Consider the following 22,920-nt stretch of genomic DNA (forward strand, 5'->3'; position numbering starts at 1 on the left):
CAAACAGCAGAGGACCCAGAACTGATCCCTGCGGAACTCCACTTGTAACTGGGCTCCAGGCTGAGTATTTACCATCTACCACCACTCTCTGCCTTCGACCGGTTAGCCAGTTTTCTATCCAATTGGCCAAATTTCCCTCTATCCCATGCCTCCTGACTTTCCGCATAAGCCTACCATGTGGAACCTTATCAAATGCCTTACTAAAATCCATGTACACTACATCCACTGCTCTTCCCTCATCCACATGCTTGGTCACCTCCTCGAAGAATTCAATAAGACTTGTAAGGCAAGACCTACCCTTCACAAATCCGTGCTGGCTGTCCCTAATCAAGCAGTGTCTTTCCAGATACTCATAAATCCTATCCCTCAGTACCCTTTCCATTACTTTGCCTACCACAGAAGTAAGACTAACAGGCCTGTAATTCCCGGGGTTATCCCTATTCCCTTTTTTGAACAGGGGCACAACCTTCGCTACTCTCCAGTCCCCTGGTACCACCCCCTTTGCCAGTGAAGACGAGAAGATCATTGCCAACGGTACTGCAATTTCCTCTCTTGCTTCCCACATAATCCTAGGATATATCCCGTCAGGCCCGGGGGACTTGTCTATCCTCAAGTTGTTCAAAATGTCCAACACATCTTCCTTTCTAACAGGTATCTCTTCTAGCTTACCAGTCCATTTCACACTCTCCTCTTCTACAATACGGTCCCTCTCGTTCGTAAATACTGAAGAGAAGTACTTGTTCAAGACCTCTCCTATCTCTTCCGACTCAATACACAGTCTCCCACTACTGTCCTTGATCGGACCTACCCTCGTTCTCGTCATTCTCTGGTTTCTCACATACGCATAAAATGCCTTGGGGTTATCCTTGATCCTATCCGCCAACGATTTTTCATGCCCTCTCTTAGCTCTCCTAATCCCTTTCTTCAGGTCCCTTCTGGCTATCCTGTATCCCTCCACTGCTCTGTCTGAATCCTGTTTCCTCAACCTTATGTAAGCCTCCTTCTTCCTCTTTACCAGACATTCAACCTCTCTCGTCAACCAAGGCTCCTTCACACGACCATTTCTTTCCTGCCTGATAGGTACATACATATCATGGACACGTCGTATCTGCTCTTTGAAAAAGTTCCACATTTCCACCACATCCTTCCCTGACAGCCTATGCTCCCAACGTATGCTCCTCAAATCCTGCCTTACAGCATCGTAATTTCCCTTCCCCCAATTATAAAATCTACCTTGTTGTGCGCACCTATCTCTCTCCATAACCAAGGTGAAAGTCACAGAATTATGGTCACCATCACCAAAATGTTCACCCACTAACAAGCCCACCACTTGTCCCGGTTCATTACCGAGTACCAAATCCAATATGGCCTCCCCTCTGGTTGGACAATTTACATACTGCGTTAGAAAAGCTTCCTGGACACACTGCACAAACACCGCCCCATCCAATCTACTTGATCTAAAGAGCTTCCAATCAATATTTGGGAAGTTGAAGTCGCCCATGACTACGACCCTGTGGCTTCTGCACCTTTCCAAAATCTGTTTCCCAATCTGTTTCTCCACATCTCTGCTGCTATTGGGGGGCCTATAGTAAACACCCAACAAGGTGACTGCACCTTTCCTATTTCTGACTTCAGCCCATACTACCTCCAGAGGCAGATTCCCCTCAAACTTCCTTTCTGCAGCCGTTATACCATTTCTAATTAGCAATGCCACCCCCCCTCCTTTTTTCCCACCCTCCCTAATCTTACTGAAACACCTGTAACCAGGAACCTCCAACAGCCATTCCTGTCCCACATCTATCCACGTTTCCGTGATGGCCACAACATCGTAGTCCCAGGTACCGATCCACGCCTTAAGTTCACCCACCTTATTTCTGATACTCCTTGCGTTGATGTATACGCACTTGAGCCCATCTCTGTGTCCGCTAGTAGTCCCTGTCAGTGCTACCTTCTCCACAGCCCCCCTACAGTCTTGGGCATCCTGACAAACAGCTAACCTACTTGCTGGACTACAAGTCCGGATCCCATCCCCCTGCCAAATTAGTTTAAACCCCCCCAAAGAGTGCTAGCAAACCTACCCCCCAGGATATTGGTGCCCTTCTGGTTCAGGTGCAACCCGTCCTGTTTGTACAGGTCCCACCTTCCCCAGAATGCAGTCCAATTGTCCAAATATCTGAAGCCCTCCCTCCTACACCAGCCTTGCAGCCACGTGTTCAACTGCACTCTCTCCCTATTCTTTGCCTCACTGTCACGTGGCACCGGCAACAACCCAGAGATGACGACTCTGTCTGTCCTAGCTTTTAGCTTCCAGCCTAACTCCTTGAGCTCTTGAATGACCTCCCCACCCCTCTTCCTACCTATGTCGTTGGTGCCAATGTGCACCACGACTTCTGGCTGCACACCCTCCCCCTTAAGGATTCTGAAGACACGGTCTGAGACGTCTCGGACCCTAGCACCCGGGAGGCAACAAACCATCCGTGAGTCTCGCCCATGTCCACAGAACCGCCTGTCCGTCCCTCTAACTAGAGAGTCCCCTATAACTAGCGCTCTCCTCCTCTCCCCCTTTCCCTTCTGAGTCTCAGAGCCACAGACCCCTTCACTGCAGCTTACACCTGCAACGCTGTCCCCCCCAACAGTTTCCAAAGCTGTATATTTATTTTTTAGGGGAACGACCACAGGGGAACCCTGCACTGCCTGCTTCTTCCCCTTCCCACCTCTAACTGTTACCCAGCTACCTCTGTTCTCCGGCGTAACTATGTCCCTGTAGCTTCTATCAATCACCCTCTCAGCCTCTCGAATAATCCTCAGTTCATCCAACTCCAGTTCCAGTTCCCTAACTCGTTCGGTGAGGATCAGGATCTGACTGCATTTCCTGCAGACGAAGTCGGCAGGAGTATCGGTGGTCACCCCTACCTCAAACATCCTGCAGGAGGAACATTTCACCGCCTGCGCTGCCATGACTGTACACTTTCTCCAAAAACAAGAACACTGAGTCAATAACACTGAGTCACTTACCTGTGGACTTTAAAGTTAGGTTAGAGGAGGAGGGTGGGAGGGAGGCCCTACGGAAGTAGGACCTGGGGTCTAGAACACACCCACTCAAATACTAATCACTTACCTTCCCGCCCAGCTATGCGCTCCAACCTCACTTCCGCTGCTCCCACTCAAATGACCGTTGGTGATTAAAGGGTGAGTATTTATACTCACAGTTCTCCTTCCCGGCTGCCCCTCTGCTTGCCGTCACTTCCTCTGCTGCTCCCGCTCTTTTTGTGAAGAGAGAATAAAAAACACCGCTGCCCGCTACAGGTAAGTAATTTTGAAACAAACTGTTTTACCTTAGCTGTAGTCTCCCGGGTTCGCCTTTACTCGGCCGCTGCTCCCACTCAAAAAGAAGTCTATAAAATCATGAGAACATAGATAGGGTTGACAGTCAGAATCTTTTTCCCAGAGTTGAAAAGTCTCATACTTGGGGGCATGTATTTATTGATAGGTGGAAAGTTCAAAAGAGATGCAACGGGTAAATGGTAGGTGTCCAGAACACACTGTCAGGGGTGCCAGCAATATTTTCCAAACTTGGAGAAGAATTTACTTCCTGTGAATTTAAGATTCAGTTTCTCTAATAGAACCATTGAAAATAGGATCAGGGTAGGCTATTCAGCCCTCACTACTACGCCACCATTCAATTATAACCTGATCATTCAACCATGCTCCTGCTTTCTCTCTAAATGTTTTTCTATCACTTTAGCTCTAAGCACTATATATAATTCTTCCTTGAGAACATTCAATTCTTTCACCTGAACTACTTTCTATGGCAAGGAAATTCCACAGACTGACCACCTTCTGAGATATCCTCATCTCAGTCCTAAATAGTCTACCCTATGTCCTTAAACTGTGCCCTGGTTAGAATCTTTATAGGTTTCTATGAAATCTCCCATCATCTTTCTAAATTCTATGAATATAGTCCAAACTGATTCAGTTTCTATTCACAAATCAGTCCGGCCATTCAATAAATTTCAATCCGTATGTAGCTTAAACATCCTCCTTCAGGTAAGGACACTAAAACTGAATTCCTGTAGTGTGGAAACAGGCCCTTCAGCCCAACAAGTCCACACCGACCTTCTGAAGATTAACCCACCCAGACCCATTCTCCTGCCTTATTACTCAACATTTACCTCTGACTAATGCACCTATATTACACATCCCTGAACACTGTGGGCAATTTAGCATGGCCAATTCACCTAACTTGCACATCTTTGTTTTGTGGGAGGAAATTGGAGCACCTATAGGAAACCCATGCAGATATGGGGAGAATGTGCAAACTCCACACAGACAATTACGATAGGATGGAATTGAACCATGGTCCCTGGCACTATGAGGTAGCAGTGCTAACCACTGAGTCACCATGCCGCCCATCTTGGAGGGATTCTATGATTCAAAGGAGACTAAGACTGCACACAATGCTCCAAGTGTGGTCCCACCAAAGTCCTGTACAATTGTAACAGCACATCTCTAATCCTGTCCTTGAATCCTCTCGCTATGAAGGATAATATACCATTTTCCTTCTTCACTACTTGCTGCACCTGCATGCTTACTTTCAGTGATTGGTGTACAAGAAGACCCAGATCTTGTTGCACCTCCCTTTTTCCCAATGTATTACCGTCCCAGTAATAGTCTGGCTTCCAGTTTTCACTACCAAAGTGAATAACCTACAATTTTCCACATTATGTGGCATCTGTCATGCATTTGGTCACTCATTCAGCCTGTCCAAATCCATTGCAACATCTCTTCATCCTCCTCACCTTTAAACTTGGAGACATTACATTTAAATCATCTAAATCATTCATACATATTATGAATAGCTAGGGTCCTAGTACCAATCCTAGTAGTACCCCAACAGCCATTGCCTAACATTTGGACATTTGGTGAAGAGACCCATTTAGTCTTTGTTTCCTGTCTGCCAACCAGTACACACCAAATCTGTGTACTTTAATTTTGCATGCTAATGTCCTGTATGGGTCTTCATCAAAAGCCTTCTAAAAATCCAAAAAAACCACATCCATTAGCTCCCTCTCATCAATTCTACTAGTTAGTCTTCAAACAATTCCAGTAGATTTGTCAAGCATTATTTCCCTTTCATAATCCATGCTCCGACTCTGTCTGATACCGTCACTGTTTTCTAAGTGCTCTGCTATTACATCTTTAATAATGAGCTCTAGTATTTTCCCTACTACTAATGTCTGGCTAACTTGTCTACAATCCCCAGTTTTGTCTCTATGTCATTCAAGTAGTGTGGCTACATTTGCTATCCTCAATTCATAGGAACTGTTCCAGCGTCTAGAAAATTTTGAAAGATGACTGCCAATGCATCCATTACTTCCAGGGATGCTTCCTCAACTACTTGTGGACTATCAATGTAGTTTATGGCCATTTGGGATTTATCAGCCTTTAATGCTATCAATTTCCCCAACACTACATCTTTATTAATGCTGATTTCCTTCAGTTCCTTCCTCTCACTAAACCCTTGTGATGTTTTTTCGCCAACATTTTTGAGACATTATTTGCATTCTCTATTGTGAAGATAGCTCCAAAATATGTGTAAATTCTTCTGCCATTCATTTATTCTCTATGATAACTCCTTCTATTTCTGACTTTAAGGTACTTACATTTGTCTTAACTAACCTTCAATAACAGAACTATTGAAGTTGTTATTTTTTGTTTATGTTTCTTACAAGCATACTCCCGTTCTTTATTTTGTCTCCTGTTAATCAATCCCTTTGTCTCCCTTTGCTGAAATGAAGAATGGATAATGTTGGAATTCTGTGTGGGCATCTCTTTAGAAAAATGTTATACATTTTTGGTCCAAAAGTATCCTCACTGTGCTATTTTCTTCAGCATGTACATAACAGAAGTGCACCAATCTGAGTGCTAATTTACATTGCATTCCATATCATCTAGCTCAAGTGAACCTTGCACTTTCTGGGAAAGTTGATTGATGGAATTGCATCTTCCTTTGAATTTTCCTATGGCATCGATTCTGTCTTGGTACAATTGTTATATGCCCTGCATATAGTGAAGACTGCAGATGATGGAAAGTCAGAGTCAATAAATTGTGGAGCTGGAAAAAGCACAGCAGGTTAAGTAGCATCAGAGGAACAGGAGAGTTGATGTTTCAGGGAGGACCCTTCATTAAAACACCTTTGACCATAAGTCCATTAGGAAGTGGTCAGCACGTAGTGTCCTTGAGACCCTTTGGGAAAAGGAGAGGGCGGATCCTATCGAGCGGTTCCCTGAGCAGACTGTCAAAGCCATTTGGCAGAATGCCTCATCGCCAGAACTTTCCAACAAGCACCAAGACATGGCTTGGCTGGTGGTGAGAAGGGCTCTGCCTGTGAGATCCTTTATGCACGCCCGGAATCTCAGCCACACCGCATGCTGCCCTTGAAGCGGCTGCGGGGGGGACGAGACTGTCACACACCTCCTTCTGGAATGTGCCTATGCAGAGGAAGTCTGGAGAGGAATGCAGTGGTGTTTGTTGAGGTTCGTCCCGAGCAGCGCCGTGACGCGGGACTCCGTGCTCTACGGTCTGTTCCCCGGGACGCACACCGAGACGAACATCAACTGTGCCTGGAGGATCATCAACTCGGTGAAGAACGCTCTCTGGGTGGTCCGAAACCTGCTGATCTTCCAGCTGAAGGAGTTGACCCCGAATGAGTGCTGCAGATTGGCACATTCCATGGTCCAGGACTACGTGTTGAGGGACGCGCTGAAGCTTGGGGCAGCTTCCGCCAAGGCGCGGTGGGGAAAGACCACTGTGTAAAGTCTGCCTGCCTAACGAAGAACAGGGGGCCCATGCAGTCATTTGGGCTCTGCTGACGCCTCAGCTAATTATATGGGCATATGATTGAAAAATGTACAGACCTGTATAAAAATGATAAGTTTTGATCTCTGTATGTAAATGTTTACATACGTATGGCATGACCAATTGTACAGACCATCAAATTATTTATGAATAAAGTATACTTTTGAAAAAGAAAATGTTGTATATCCTGGTCTGATTCATGGTGAGTATACACAGTCTCATTTGCTGTAATTGGTATCTTGTGAATGGTCACAATATTTGGATCCGTGCATACTGATCACCCTAGTAATTCTGGACAACTCAGGTCCTCCAGGTAAAAGATGCAATTTCAATCCAGAATTGTCTTAGCTACATTCCAAGGATGAATGTTCTATTATATGCTGGTGTTTTTGCTGTTCATGATGTGGAGGTGCCAGGGTTGGACTGGGGTGGACAAAGTCAGAAGTCACATGACACCAGGTTCTAGTCCAACATGTTTATTTGAAATCACAAGCTTTCTGAGCACTGCTCCTTTGTCACATGAAGTGGAAGGAAGCACACAGACACAGCCTTATTATGCAAAAAGATAATAGTAAGATTATTCCTGGTTATTAAACGTGTCAAAAGATAAATACAAATATTGTGAGGGGAGTGTTGACAGATTGAATAGTCTTTGCAGGGGATCAAAAGTGTCAGGTGGTGTGAGTAAAGTAGCAACAGATGATAGCAAGTGAGGAGATGACCTATGATCTAATTAATAATTACAAAAAAATCAAAAATAGGATGGTGCTAGAGACAAACCAAATTACTGGAATAACATGATGGGCATTAGAGTCGCATGACAGGGGTCTAACCAAAGTAACACATACTCTGAAACTGTACAAACCAAAGTTGAGAGATAATAGCAAGTTCTGAAGGTGATGGTGTCAACATAGAACAGTAAGTAAGATTTTACACAGAACTGTATCATGGGGTTACATGTCGTGCAACATGAACCTAAGATCACTGTTGAGGCCATCCTCATGAGGCCTCATTCCTGATGAAGGGCTTTTGCCCGAAACGTCGATTCTTCTGCTCCTCAGATGCTGCCTGACCTGCTGTGCTTTTCCAGCAGCAAACTCTTGACTGGGAGGGATTATTTGACAACTGCTTGACAAGAACCCCTCTGAAGAAGGGTCACTCAACCCGAAACATTAACCCTGATTTTTCTACACAGATGCTGCCAAACCTGCTGTGCTTTTCCAGTAATTTGTATTTTTGTTTCAGAACACATGACAGCTTTGCGATTGGTACAACAGACTGTAATTCCCATATAGCTTGCTTGCTTTCTGCATCCTAGCTACTTGGCCAATACAGTAATTGTAGCAAATGCTTGTAGAAGATGTTGTTGTGCGGAGAGAATGGCTTCATATATTCTGCCATCTTTGGGCAATGTGTCAATCTTACTACTTTTCTTTTTCCCAAGAGGGTTTTTTGGAAAAGTTTTATAAGCTTTTCAAGCTATAACTGGCTTAATTACCCGCTCAGAAAGCTCAGCCCCTGAAAATCACAATCTTTGTCCCTGTCAAGACATGTACTAATAACAATCACTTGATTACATTTATTGAAAATCACATTCAAGTTTGTTTAACAGCTGAGACTATAACTTGCAGTTGCAGATGATGATATAAGCATCTTCCTCGGCCATGCTTCTGCTGAACTGTGTTGCTATCACTCCATTGGCAATGGTCTCCATTTGTTATGATCCAAATGCAGGATACGCCCATATGGGTGAGGAGGGATGAGCTAGCTCCCCTTCCTATTCCAACTCCTCTCTCTATTTCCATGTTTCAAGTTCTTATTACTTTTCCATCATAATGAGAATTGCCTTTTACCATTTTAATAAGCTTTCATTTCCACTACTAGTATTTTGAATTTATTTATTATAGATCATGGTCTTATGATCTAGGTTAACAGTGATATTTAATGCAATCATAGCATACAGTAATACTGAACTATTTTGTAACTGGAGGAACTAATTGAATATTCATTGGCCAACTCAACAACATACATCTTTGAGTCCCTTCCGAATGTTGAAATAAGGTTACCGGTGAAAAGAATAATTGGGCCAAGAGATGTAACATGTCTGTATTCCATTTTTGCTAACCTCTTGTAATATTTGCATGTTAAGACAATAATAGTTGTCACAACTCTTGATTTTTGCATCATGAGAAAGTAAGGTTTAAGTTCAATCAAACCACTGAGGCTATTAACAGCTCTGCTTGTATTGATATTTAAAAGGGAGATCCAGACAACATCCAAAGCTTAACCCTTGCGCTTGCAAGTGATTACCAAGTTATAGAACAAAGTTTTGTTTGTTCGTTGTTTCAGAAACTTAAAACTCCCGGCGACAGAGGTATTCATGAGCCTATACAGGCTGTAAATGAAGAAAAAGGCTTTAGTCCCACTTCAGTCCAACCAGATGTGCCAAGTAATTTGGAATATATCACACTGGCAGCATTACACTAATTAGATTATCACATGATTATGATGCTTATATTGGCACCAGTCAATGAAGCCTTGTGTTCTTTTAATTGTGATGCTGATGCAGTATGCTGGTTGTGTCGTCCAATCAAATTACTGTTAAGTGAAGAATGGTGTTGTTCACTGCTCAGACATATACATACACACAAACACGCACAAATGCACAAATACTTTTACTTAGATTTCACATTTTGGACAGAGTTGCAGTGATCCAAGACTTATGCTCACTTTTCCAAATCTTTCCAAGCACAGTGCATTTGGGGCTATAACTATTTTTTTTAAACAGGATGAGGGCAATATTACTACAGCATCAGAAAAGCTGGTTAATGATTTAAAGAATTTCCTTAAAAAGCAGACCAGCTGTATCTCTTAATCTTTCAGTTGAGATTAGGGCTTTTAGCAGGTAAGTGAAGAGCAGGCACGGAGAGAAGGCATTATACGAACCTCTGTTTCTATGGGAAGATGTCAGAGTCTTTGCAGTGATGGATAAAGATCAGATCACTTGAGTGAGTAACACATTCATGGCAATGACATACACAAAAGGGGAATTCTCTCCCTCAGCACCAGCATGGCCACCATCACTTTTCTAGCCGCTTGGTTCAGTGACACAAACTAGAAGATCGTGCCAGCCCCAAGCAGAATTTAACACACAATTTCAACAGATATTAGTGTGACTGAGCAGATTGCATAGGATTATATTTATATATAGTTTATATAGGATTACATATAGATTTAACACACAATTTCAACAGATATTAGTGTAACTGTGCGGATTGCATAGGATTATATTTATATATAGTTTATATGGCTCGGAAACAAGCTGTTTGGACCAGCTGGGTCATACTAATATTTATGCTTCCCTCAAGCCTCCTTTCATTGTTCCTTATCATTGTAACCTCTATTCCCTCTCTCTCTCTCAAATGTTTTTATACTTAAATACTTCTATGCTACTTGTTTCCATCAGTGCAGCTTCAGCGCCATTCATAACTCCTCAAATAGTGAAGCAATCTGTGTCCAGATGAAGCAAGACCTGGACAACATTCAGGCTAGGTTGATAAGTGACAAGTATCATTCACACTGTGCACATTTAGACAATGATCATACCCAACAAAAAGAATCTAACTACCTTTCCTTCACATTCTATGGCATTGCCATTGAGGAATCTCCCACTATCAATATCTTGAGCTATATCATTGATCAGAAATTAAACTGGACCGGAGCAGCCATATAAACACTATGGTCATAAGAATAGATCAGAGGTTGAGATTTTGTGGGGAGTAAGTCATTTTCTAACTCTCCACAGCATGACCCCCACCTAAAAGGCACAAATCAGGGGTGGAATGGAATACTTTCTACTTGCCTGCACCTCCAGCAACACATCAGAAACTCAACATCATTCAGGACAAAACAGGTACCACCACTGCCGCACAATGAGAGAGTAGTGTACCATCTACAAGATACAGTGCAGTAATTCATGAAGACTTATTCAGTGGCACTTTCCATGGCCTAAATGAACAAGGACAGAAATGCATGGCAGCATTCCATCATTTAACTTATCTTCCAAGCATCCTAGCTGACTTGTGACTTCATCATCCCTGAGTCAACATCCTGGATCTCTCTCTCCCTCATGGCATTGTTGGTGTACATACACCATTTGGATTGTCGTGGTTCAAGACGCTAATTACCACCATGTCCAAAGCTATAAGGAATGGGCAATAAATGTTCCCGAGCCTACACTGTCCACATCCCATGAAAGTAGAAAGAAACAAAAGACAATCCGTATGATAAAAATCACACAACACCAGGTTATAGTCCAACAGGTTTATTTTTAAGCACTAGCTCCCAATGAAGGAGCAGCGCTCCCAAAGCTAGTGCTTCCAAATAAACCTGTTGGACTACAACCTGGTGTTGTGTGATTTTTAACTTTGTACACTCCAGTCCAACACTGGCACCTCTAAATCATGACTCCCTATGATAGTGAGTTCTGCATTCTCACTGCCCTTTAGGGAGAAACTTTTCTTCCAAATTTTCTATTGGATTCTTGATGATGATATTTAATAACCTCTGGTAATGCCTTCTTCACACACAGCGCCACAGGTATCAAGATCTTGTCATGCTGTGGTAGCTATCTAACTCTGAGTTAGAGGCTCTGGAGTCAGGGCTAACATCAGCACTTGTTGGCCAAACCATTATCAGCTTATATATCCTTCAGAGATGCCTGTGGGCAGTAGTCAGAGCAGGTCAATGTTTCACCTGCCTCATTAGCTTGAGGTTTACATCTTTGACTGTGCCAGTGGTCACCTCCCTGATGGCCACCTCTTTCTGGCCTTAGGAGTCTAATCTTTCCCCTTAATTTTGATGATATGATCCTGGCTTCAAAGAAAGATAACTGAGTTTTGTTACTATCCTACCTCCTGAACTTCATCTGGATATTCCCATCTCTCACTCTTCTGCTAGGCTGCCCTTCACTTACCTTTCCCTGCTTGATGGTTGGAAGAGGGATCAAAGAGGCAACTTTACCAGTTCCAAGGATACAGAAACCAGGTCTGGCCAATCAGCTTGCTTGTATGCATAAAGCTTCTGCTGATGCTGTGACCAGCTATGGCTGTTCCCAAAAGCCATTTGTCAGTATCTCAAAGATCCACTGAGGAATTCGTTAAACACCTATACCTCTTCCAAATATCTCCCAACAGATTTCCCCACACATATCTTCATCAGAAATGCCACCTGTTTACTCACGTTGAAGCCACTGGATGGCACAATGAGCTGTCCTCAATCCAGTCCTCAATCGCTCAAATCATTGGTTGTTTCCGGTCTTATCCCAAATCTGTCCAGCTTCCTTCTCATCAGCAAGGAAAATATCCAAATAAGAGACCATTTCCTTCCACTATAGCGTTAATATAATGCACATAGAAAGCATCTGCCTGGGTTTGGCCTAAAGGTCCAATTTCCTCTGCCAATTCCTGAGACTTCAAGAGTCCCTCTCTCTCTCTCTCTCAGAAACATTGCCATTACCATCTGCTCCATCTCAGTCAGGTGTCTTTCAACCTCATCCAGCTTAACTTGATGCCTGTGCTGTAGAATCCTGCTGACTACCCAATGAACGTAGCATGAGACTCGAACAAACAGAAAGCCCAAACTTCATGATGCAGCGATTCTCTATTCCAATGGGATTAGGCCATTATAAACGTAAAAGGAAATTAACATTTAATAAGGAAGTTATTTAATACTTTAATATTAAATAATGGAATGAAGGCTGATTTTTACATTTGGGTTGAGGAATCTTTTGTTTATCTGTTCCTTTTTTCCATCTGTCTTTTCCTAAAGACATTTTTATTTCAGAGTTACAATGTTAAAAGACATTTAGTTAGATAAATGAATAATAAATGTTTGGTGGGTACCGGGCAAAGTGCAGGTAGGTGGGACAAGTTTAGTTTGGGATTATGGTTGGCATGGACTGGTTGGACTGAAAGGTCTGTTTCAGTACTGAATGACTCTATGACGAAGACTCTGTGTCCACTGCTCCAGCTGCCCTTCTTCACCATTGCCATTTGCTGGTGAAGGTCCTGGAAAACTGCTTGAGCTCCCCTGTTTGACTCCCACCTTCACTATCGCCACCTGGTGGTGGAGGTTCTACTACACATTGACAAAGTTTTTTCTCAACACTAGTCCAAATATGTCCTTCTGCAGCTGATAATCTTTCTCTGGTAATGTCTACTGTGAAGTACCTTGAAACGTTTTTATTACATAGGTGCTATGTAAATGCAAGTTGCTATGGTTGTACACATTGCGGAGAGGGATACTTTTCTAAACTCAAAAGTATAAATTCCTGAAGGGGGAACTTCAAAATAACTCAAAATTTACTGAAAAGGGTGTCCTTGCCTGAAACCCCCTTGTTTTATGCCAACACTCTTGTTTGACTAGAAAGCAAGTGTGCTTCAGAGTTTTTTTTCCTTTTCAGTCTGCTATCTCGAATGCTTGTGCCAAAGTTTCTTGACTTCGGTTCGACTGTTTTAAATAGTGGGATGAGCGAAAATTACAATCGGGACTCCGCCTCCAGCCGCACCGCACTGACATTGGGAGCAGGCAACTGCAAAGAAATGATTTGGGTTTCTTCATGTCCGAACTATGGTGGGATCAGCCTGCCGCAGTGAGAGTGAGCACAGCACAGTGTTCCTTACTACACAATCGACTCAGTTTAAACCCTGGTCAGGCGAGTATACCCAGCGCAAGGGCTGCAGCAGTGCACGGTCAGGAACTTCCATCACCGACAGCTCAAGAAATCCAATCGATCAGGTCAGTTGAATCAAACTTTTCATTTCTTCATGTATGAACTGCCGCTCTCTATTTTGCAAAAAAAAACTAATCACTGGATTATTTTGCATGGTAGTTGTTTCGGGATATTATTAATGCAGGTTTTAGGGAGTTTTTTTTTAAGATTTAATTTAGTCCAGGCAAAAATATGCGGATTTTTTTTGGACATGCACTGCCAGAGGCAGACGAAGGAGAGAGCCGCTGAGTTTGGCACCTCCTGCCCACGCCCCCTACTTGAATCAGAGCGCGACCATGGGCCCTCCTGTAATAAGCAGGTGAGTGGTGTGTATTATTTCCCTCTCCAATTCTATTTTGATGTAATCCCTGCCTTCCCCAACACTGTTTGATCACGCAGCATTACCCTTTTAAGAAAAAAATGTAATAAGCAGGTGAATGCTGCAGTGTGAGGTTCTGAAGCAAGCACTTCACACAACCCTAGCAGGCTCAATAATGATGTTTCTGTCAAAATATTGCATCAAATAATCTTACATTCAGATTTTAAAAGTTTGTGCATTTGCAAGCCTTTTTTTTTAATGAACAGTGTGTAATTTTGTTACCTGTACCATTTAAGAACGTTTTATTGCAGACACACACATTAAAATAAACACTACCAGGTTTTAAAATATAATAAAATGAAGAGCCTCTACTTTCCCTCTTACTTTAATTTCCTCCTTGCACCAATGCTGTACTTTCACATTTTAAATTGCACCTGCTTCTAACCTGAACTTTTCTTACTTTTCATCCAATGCCTCCCAATTTGGAAGGATAGCCACTAACTGGTTATAAAAATGTTACCAAGATCCCCTCACAGTCAGTGCGATGATTCATGTTGCTGTATAATCTCAATCAACCTTGGATGGGATTTCCAAACGCACAAGTCAAGATGACATGCAGTATGACTTACTTGGTCTCTAGTATTTATGGTCTAATGATTTCTAAGAGAAACTGAGGAGTGCAGATGTTGGAGCTCAGAGTCGAGAGTATAGTGCTAGAAAAGCACAGCAGGTCAGGCAGCATCCAAGGAGCTGGAGAATCTTCCACAACTACACTCTCGAGTCTAATGATTTTTAGATAGGGTAACTCAACAGTCTAGCAGTAATTGCTAAAACAATACGAGAGATATCCAGAGTAGGTACTGTGTCTCAGTTTTCTCAGTTTTGATTTAATTGTGACAAAATGCATCCACATGTAGTTATATTTGCCTCAGTTGTTGAAGTGTAACTAGAGTACAGACCACCTTGATGCTAGTCTTTAATAATTCTGCAGCAGTTGAAATTCACATTGCTATTTCAGCAATTGGAATGAGATGTTGCTCAAGTTCTTCATCATCACCACTTAATGCTATTTAAAGGTCTAGCGAGAAAGTAGAGCAGAATCTGTAAAGCAGGGAGGCCCAGAATAATACTCTTGTCGGTGTCACAGTACAGGCTTATACAAGACAGTTGATAACACAAATAAAAGAATTGCTGAGCACATGGAAGCATGATTGAAAAAGGATTATTGTCAGTGCACAATAAGAGCTTGAAATGATGAACAATGTAGATTTAGGCGCACATAAAAATAACTGACTGCCAGACTGCATTAAGTACTTGGAAAGGATTTTTATGTGAGTTAATTGTCCTCGATATGGGAGTTCCAGCACCGTGTAAACACATAGGCGACACAGGTGCCGTGGCCTTTAATATGTATATCCACAGGTGCTAGCCATTGTTTAGATCGCCGACCATTTCTAAGCAATGTGAATAATGTTTACCTATGCAGCATTGTAACATTGAACGTTGTTAATTGCCACTAGCATCCAATTACACTCTGCAGCCCCGTAATAGCTGCAAAACTCCAGGAAATTAGACATTAATACTTGAGCTTCGGCTTAATGGTTCTGAAAAAATCTTGCTTTATTGAAAACTAAGATTTGTATATTTATCTCAGAAGTATTTCAAAATATTCCATACACTAAAGGTGCAATCCTGTGTTTCCAGAGATGCTGAGCTTGGCTCCAAGAAGGCTACATAATTAGGTGAGTTGTTGGCGTACCCAAATCTAGATGGCTTTCTGCCTCCACTGAAATTTCCTTCAGCATGGTAAAGGCCATTATAGTGCTCGATTGAGACTGCACCCAGGAAAGGGAGATCTCACTGAGAATCACCTCCTGACCTTGCTTACAACACTTGTGCTCCTCTCTCTCTCCTTCAATCCCAATCCCACATATACTTCTTCCCATACCTCACAATTTGGTCCTTTATAATCCTCAGTGTTCTACTGGGAGAAGGGATGGCCTCTTCCTTAGTGCTGAGGTGGACATGGTGTCAGTCCCTGATATCTTAATTCTAGTCAAAGGTCTGCTGGTGACCCTGCCAATGCCAGATTGCCATTGAATTCAACAGGCCTGTCTTAAGGAGGCAGTGTGGGTCTCCTGCTGGCTTTTCAGAGAGCTGATGAGACACCCCAACTCCTAACATGCTAAACATTTTTAACAGCATATTGTTATGATGTAGACAACAAGATCAATGATCTGTTACCTTTGGTGATGATGGAAGGAAGAATATTGGTCAATATACTAAAAACCACCCAAATTTCTTTCATATTGTAACATGTAACCTTCACTTTCTTGTACAAAGATCATGGTTTAATAACTCTGATATAATTTTGTAAGTTTTTAACTATTTATGAGGTTCTTGTCTGTTAGAGTCATAGACATGTACAGCATGGAAACAGACCTTTTGGTACAACCCGTCCATGCCGACCAGATATCCCAACCCAATCTAGTCCCACCTGCCAGCACCCGACCCGTATCCCTCCTAACCCTTCCTATTCATATACCCATCCAAATGCCTCTTAAATGTTGCAATTGTACCAGCCTCCACCACTTCCTCTGGCAGCTCATTCCATACACGCACCACCCTCTGTGTGAAGTACAAGATCAATGACCTATTACTTTTTGTGATGATGGAAGGAAGAATGTTGGTCAATATACTAAAAACTACCCAAATGTTTTTCATCTAGTAACATGTAACCTTCACTTTCTCGTACAAAGATCATGGTTTAATAACTCCAATATAATTTTGTAAGGTTTTAACTATTTTTGAGGTTCTTGTCTGTTGGCAGCGCATACTGAAAATTCAAGCTGACATTGTTAAACTCTGAGTAAAAAGAGGACTGAGAATATTAGAAACCTAAAATCAAGACAATGTCAGACATAAAAATTTAGATATGAATAAGGAGCAGGAATAGGCAATTCAATAAGATTATGGCTGATCTGATTGTAATTTCAAACCCACATTCCCACTTACTACTGACAACCTTTCACCCATTTGCTTAACAAAGGTCTATCTATTGTTAACTTAAAATATGTAAGGACTCAGCTTCCAACAGCTTCTCAGGGATGGAGTTTGAAGGAGTCTCGACACCCTGTGAGAGAAAATTTCACCTCAACACTGTTTTAATAGTAATTCATTGTTATATGTATTTATGAAAATACATTAACATGTGTATGCAACCATAAGCCGGTGCCATTTTAATTGCAAAATTTATAAGAAGAAATAAACCATACAAGGTTAGGACAAATTTCTTTTTTTATTCCATACATGGCATCTTGATTTCTCACATAGCTACAGGACACTGTCACACTCAGCAACTGCTAAACCATTCCCTGAGGACGCAGTACCAAGGAGCCCTGTGCCACGGACTGGACACAGGAAGTTTCCTCTTCAAAATCACCCCATCAATGCCAATACTTCAGCTGCTGCCATGGCCATGAGACTGTCCCAACTCTCGAGGACTGTGGCCCATCTCAACTTCTGAGAACCATTTGACCATTGAACTTCTTGATTTTTATGCAGTGATTCCTTAGTTCCAAATACTCCCATAAAATGAAATATTCTCTCCACATCTAACCTGTGAAGATCCTTCAGGATTGTATACGTTCAAATTAGGCCACCCGTTAATTTTCTGAAATCCACCATCCTACTTTTGAATAAATGATAACATTTTCTAAGCTTTCCTAATTGCTTGCTGTTCTTCAATACTAACCTTGTGCAATTTATGTACGAGGGTGCCCAGATTCCTCTGCATCTGAGTTCTGTGATCACTCACCATTCAGATAAAATCCCTTTCTTTCATTATTCTTATCAAAAAAGTTCACAATTTGACACTTTTTCCCCCCCGCAATTAAGCTATCGATACCTTTTTTGGTATCCTCTTTACAACTTACTTCCCTACTGACTTTTGAGTCATTAGCAATATTGGTAACCATGCTTTCATCTAAGTCAGATATACTTATGCATTGTAAACAGTTGAGGACCCAGCAATGATGTCTGTGACACATTTATGCTTACTCTCTACCTTTTGTTAGCCAGCCAGTCTTCTCTCCATGATTATATGCTATTCCCTACATTTTTGAGCTTTTACTTTCTAGAATAACATTTGACTTGACACCTTATCACATACATACCGCCTGGAAGTCTAAATACAGGTACACCATCCTTTATCCGAAATCCTTGGGGCCAGTTGTTTTTTGGATTTCGGAATTTTTCAGATTTTGAAATAAATGATATTTTCACAGTGAAATTTAAAAAAAAAATATCGAACAGCAGAACCATGTGTGACTAGTATGCTCGCAGGGACACAATTGACAGCTGCCAGTGCTGGGCCATGCTGCCATGTCACATGTGAGTGACATGGGTAGAGTGGGTGTGGAGTTGGGTCACCTGTTCGCAAGCCAAACAACCGTGTTATACAGAAAAAAACGTCATGAAAAATCTTCGGATTTTGGAGCTTTTTGGATTTTGGAATTTTGGATAAAGGATTGTGCAATCACGGGGTTTTTTTTAATTTGTTCATGCGACGTGGCTAGGCTTGTATTTACTGACCTGTCTGAAGCTTAGAAATGTGTCCCTAGTACAGTGACATGAAAGTGCAATATATGAGGAGAAAGAAAATTACTGCAAGTGATTCTTTGCAATTAAATTGATGAGAATGTAGCAAGGCAAGAACAGTTACAGTTGGCCTCCTTCTTCAAGGACCGCAATTTCCCCCCCCGACGTGGTCGACGATGCCCTCCACCGCATCTCTTCCACTTCCCGCTCCTACGCCCTTGAGCCCCGCCCCTCCAACCGCCACCAGGACAGAACCCTACTGGTCCTCACCTACCACCCCACCAACCTCCATGTACAGCGCATCATCCGCCATCATTTCTGCCACCTCCAAACGGACCCCACTACCAAGGATATATTTCCCTCCCCTCCCCTATCTGCATTCCGTAAAGACCACTCCCTCCGTGACTCCCTCGTCAGATCCACACCCCCCACCAACCCAACCTCCACTCTGGACACCTTCCCCTGCAACCGCAGGAGGTGCAAGACTTGCGCCCACACCTCCCCCCTCACCTCCCTCCAAGGCCCCAAAGGAAACTTCCTTATCCGCCACAGATTCACCTGCACCTCCACACACATCATCTATTGCATCCTCTGCACCCGATGTGGCCTCCTCAATGTTGGGGAGACAGGCCGCCTACTTGCGGAGCGTTTCAGAGAACACCTCTGGGACACCCGGACCAACCAACCCAACCACCCTGTGGCTCAACACTTCAACTCCCCCTCCCACTCCACCAAGGATATGCAGGTCTTTGGACTCCTCCATCGCCAGACCACAACAACACGACGGTTGGAGGAAGACCTCTTTCCACCTATCGCATTTCCGACGCCCCTCCCCCAAGTCCCTCCTCCCTACCTTTTATCTTAGCCTGCTGGACAAACTTTCCTCATTCCTGAAGAAGGGCTTATGCCCGAAACGTCGATTCTCCTGTTCCCTGGATGCTGCCTGACCTGCTGCGCTTTTCCAACAAGAACAGTTACACCCAGTTGGATTAAAAAGGATAGGTATTGGATTTGTCAGTGTGTCAACTGCACTAAAGGGTCTGTAAATAGGTCAACTAGAAGAGTTGTACATTGCAGTGGTGAGACCACATCACGAATACTATGTGCAATTTTGGTGTTCTTACTTAAGGATGGATGTAAATGCATTGGAGACATTTCAAAGGAGGTTTACCTAGTTGACACGTGAACTAAGTAAGTTGTCTTATGGTGTTAGATTGAACCACTAGATCCTTTTACATCAGAGTTTAGAGAGTGAGGTGTGCCTTAATTGAAGTGCCTATGATCCTAGTAGTGAAGGGAGTGAATGTTGAAGATGGTGAATCGGATGCCAATCAAGTGGGCCACTTTAACCTGGACAATGCTTTCAGATTTCCTAGAATTCCTTGACACACTCAGTCAAATGCTACCTTGAAATCATTGGCAGTAGTCCTCACTTCACGCCTGGAATTTAGCTTGTGTCCACGCGTGGATCAAGGCTGTTACAAGGATGGGAGCTGAGTAGTCTCGGTCGAATATAACCTGAGCATCAGTGAGCAGTTTATTCCTTTGCAAAGGCAACTTGAAAACACTGATGTTGATCCTTTCCATTACAATATTAATGAACAAGAGTTATCGAGTCATAGAGTCGTACAATCATACAGCATGGAAATGGATAGGTTGAATTTGTCCTGCTTCTTGCACGGGGCATATCTGGGTAAATTTCTTATTGTCGGTAGATTTCACTCTTTTAGTTGTACTAGAATAGCTTTGCAAGTTCTGAAGCACAAATTTTGCACTATCCAGTGCCTTTAGGTTTTTATATCACCATCTGCAATGAGTTCAATGATTGAGGACTGAGATCTGTGATTCTGGGGGCACGATGGATTGTCCACTCAAGCTCTTTGGCTGAAGGTGGATGCTACTAGTTCAACACTGAAAGTATGACTTTGGAACAAATATAGATTATAAAGATATATTTCCACTCACTAATTCAGTTGTATCGAACTTGTTTTGACAGTGAAAGTTTACACACGTGCACAAAAGAATGTAGCTTACCCTTTAAAAGGAGAAAATGCACTGAATGAAACATTTTAATTACTTTCACTTAATATGAATTACAACAGATAAACTTGGGTACAGAACATGAAACCGTAGAAGAAGGACTATCTAGTTGTTGTTTCAGAAAGATTGCGATGCCTTTTCTGGAAGAAAGTTCTCTACTTGGAGACCTCTCACTAAACATACCTGTCACGATTATAGGTAAGATCCCTCTACCTTTCTAACACAAATATTCATGGTTATTATGAATCTGTGCACAACATTCAGAAGTAACTGTGTATAAATGTGTTCTATTCAGATTCAGTTTGCATTTTATTTCCCATTGCGGTTACATTGCTTAAGTGTTTAAAAAAGATAGAAATATCAAATAACAAAGAAAAAGAATAATTATATAACAAAATCTGACTGATTAAATACATGTTAAAAACAGTTAGTATTTAAACAATGAGGCAATAAAATATATAAAATAGATGTAAAAATAACAATAATGAAAAGTATAATTTTTGAAAATTTGAATGCTTGTTTTTTAAAATTCCCAAGATCCTAAAAATTGAAGTCCTCTCTCTATAAACAATAAATATATACAGGATTTTTAATTGGTTGTGCATAATAGCCTTCAGATTAATAGATGAGTTGGAACTTCTGATTTTCATGGTCACCATACTGAGGATATCTAACTGAGTTTGGAGTATCACCAAGTCATTTATCATGCTGCTGTTTGTGGGATCCTTCTGAGTGCACATTGGCTCTTATCTTGCCACAACAGTAACTACTTATAAATTAATTCTTCAGCTGTGATTCTAAGAAGGAATAAATGGAATACCTAAAAGGTGTTAATCAAAGTACGCACTCTTGGTTATCAGCCTTGATTGAGTGCAGACACCCTTACCTTTGAGTCAGAACAGAATCTGTTTCCAGTCGAATTCTAAAAACTTGAGCAGCTGATCCAGGTTGACATTGCATCACAGGGCAAATTTACCATTAAGAGATGTTATCCTTCAGATGGAATGCTAAATAGAAGCTCTGTCTGTCATCTCAGGTGGGAGACAAACATACTCAGGTATGCTTGAAAGAAGAACCGGGACTTTGTTGGTAGGATCTGATAGGTAAATTGGTTGCAGCATTATTTCACATTAAAGCAGCTCAAAATTACTTAACTGTAAAGTGCATTTGAATGTTCTAAGGTGGTGAAGTGTCACTGTTTTGTATTGCTTTATGAAGTGGGAGAATGAGTTAACTGTTCTCTTGAGTAGCTGCATAAATATTTTATCATTATTATTTTAGAACTTGGTTCTAAGGTGGAGGGTACATGGTTTTTGGTTTGTCAGTTCTGTGAAGATCTGATCTGTATTTTTTAAAATCAGAAAGTCATTTTGAACATCGGATTCAATGAAGAATTTACAAATTGTCATATAACTTCAGGTAAAAGACACCTGGGGAGATGATTGTTAAGATATTTGCTGACTTCAGAGAGAGAGAGAGAGACAAGGAGCCAGGAATTTACAGGGTTAGAGGCCCACAACAACGGATATGCAGTTATTAGCAGCCTTAAAGTGGTTAGGGTTTTGGAGAAGTTCGGTGGAGCTTAGAATTCAATGAGAAGTAAGCTCCAGAAACAGAACCCCATGGGTCTGCCAGAGAAGGAGACTTCCTATAAGGCCATTGAAGACATGAGTTAAGGGAACCTGGGTGAAATAATAGAGTTTTTACAGCATGGAAAAAGGCTCTTCGGCCTATCGTGTCTACACTAGCCATCAAACATCCATTTATTTTCATCTAATTTTCCAGCTCTTGCTCCATAGCCTTGTATGCTATGGTGTTTCAAGTGCTGTTCTAAATTGTCCTTAACTGTGGATTCCTGCCCCTACCATTCTTTAGTGAATTCCAGGTACCCATGGCCCTCTGGGTGAAACAAATCTTTTCTGAAATCTCCTCAAAACCTCCTCTCCGAATTTTAAAACTGTGTTCCCACTTCTAAGGGGAAAGGTTTTAACCTACTTACCCTGTCTGTGCCCCTCAGAACTTTGTATACCTCAAGCAGAACACCCCTCCCCACCTTCCCTGCTCTAAGGTAAATAATCCCAGCCTATCCACACTCTCTTCATAGCTCAGGAAACATCCTGATGAATCTCTTTTGCTCCCTGTCTAATACAATTACATTCTTTCTGTAGGATGGTGTTCTGAATTGCACACAGTACTCCAGCTGTGGCCTAACTAACATTCTATATACAGCTCCCTTATAACCTGCCTGCTCTTGTATTCAAGACTTCTGCAGTATTACCATTAGCTTGGAGAGTAAAAACTCTACTGTTGTTGCTTTTAACAATGAGTTGC

General features: G+C 42.0%; 1 protein-coding gene across 6 annotated transcripts in view; it reads left to right on the forward strand.

The window, feature by feature from the left end:
- Nucleotides 1–22,920, forward strand: part of osgin2 (oxidative stress induced growth inhibitor family member 2) — a 63,519-nt gene that overhangs the window by 16,758 nt on the left and 23,841 nt on the right. For 2 of the 6 annotated variants that reach the window (XM_087986517.1, XM_087986515.1), the window contains exons 3-4: nucleotides 13,323–13,657; nucleotides 20,652–20,787. In XM_087986517.1, coding sequence (XP_087842643.1) covers nucleotides 13,490–13,657; nucleotides 20,652–20,787 — 304 coding nt within the window. In that variant the 5' untranslated portion in view covers nucleotides 13,323–13,489. Of the gene's footprint in view, nucleotides 1–13,100; nucleotides 13,658–15,654; nucleotides 15,693–20,651; nucleotides 20,788–22,920 lie in introns of those variants that run through there. The other 4 variants (XM_043688123.2, XM_043688121.2, XM_087986516.1 and 1 more) reach the window with 4 other exon arrangements.

Source organism: Chiloscyllium plagiosum, unplaced genomic scaffold (genome assembly GCF_037043375.1).
Source record: "Chiloscyllium plagiosum isolate Xiang-an unplaced genomic scaffold, Cpla_swu_hap1 HiC_scaffold_4, whole genome shotgun sequence".
NCBI classification, from domain to species: Eukaryota; Metazoa; Chordata; class Chondrichthyes; order Orectolobiformes; family Hemiscylliidae; genus Chiloscyllium; species Chiloscyllium plagiosum.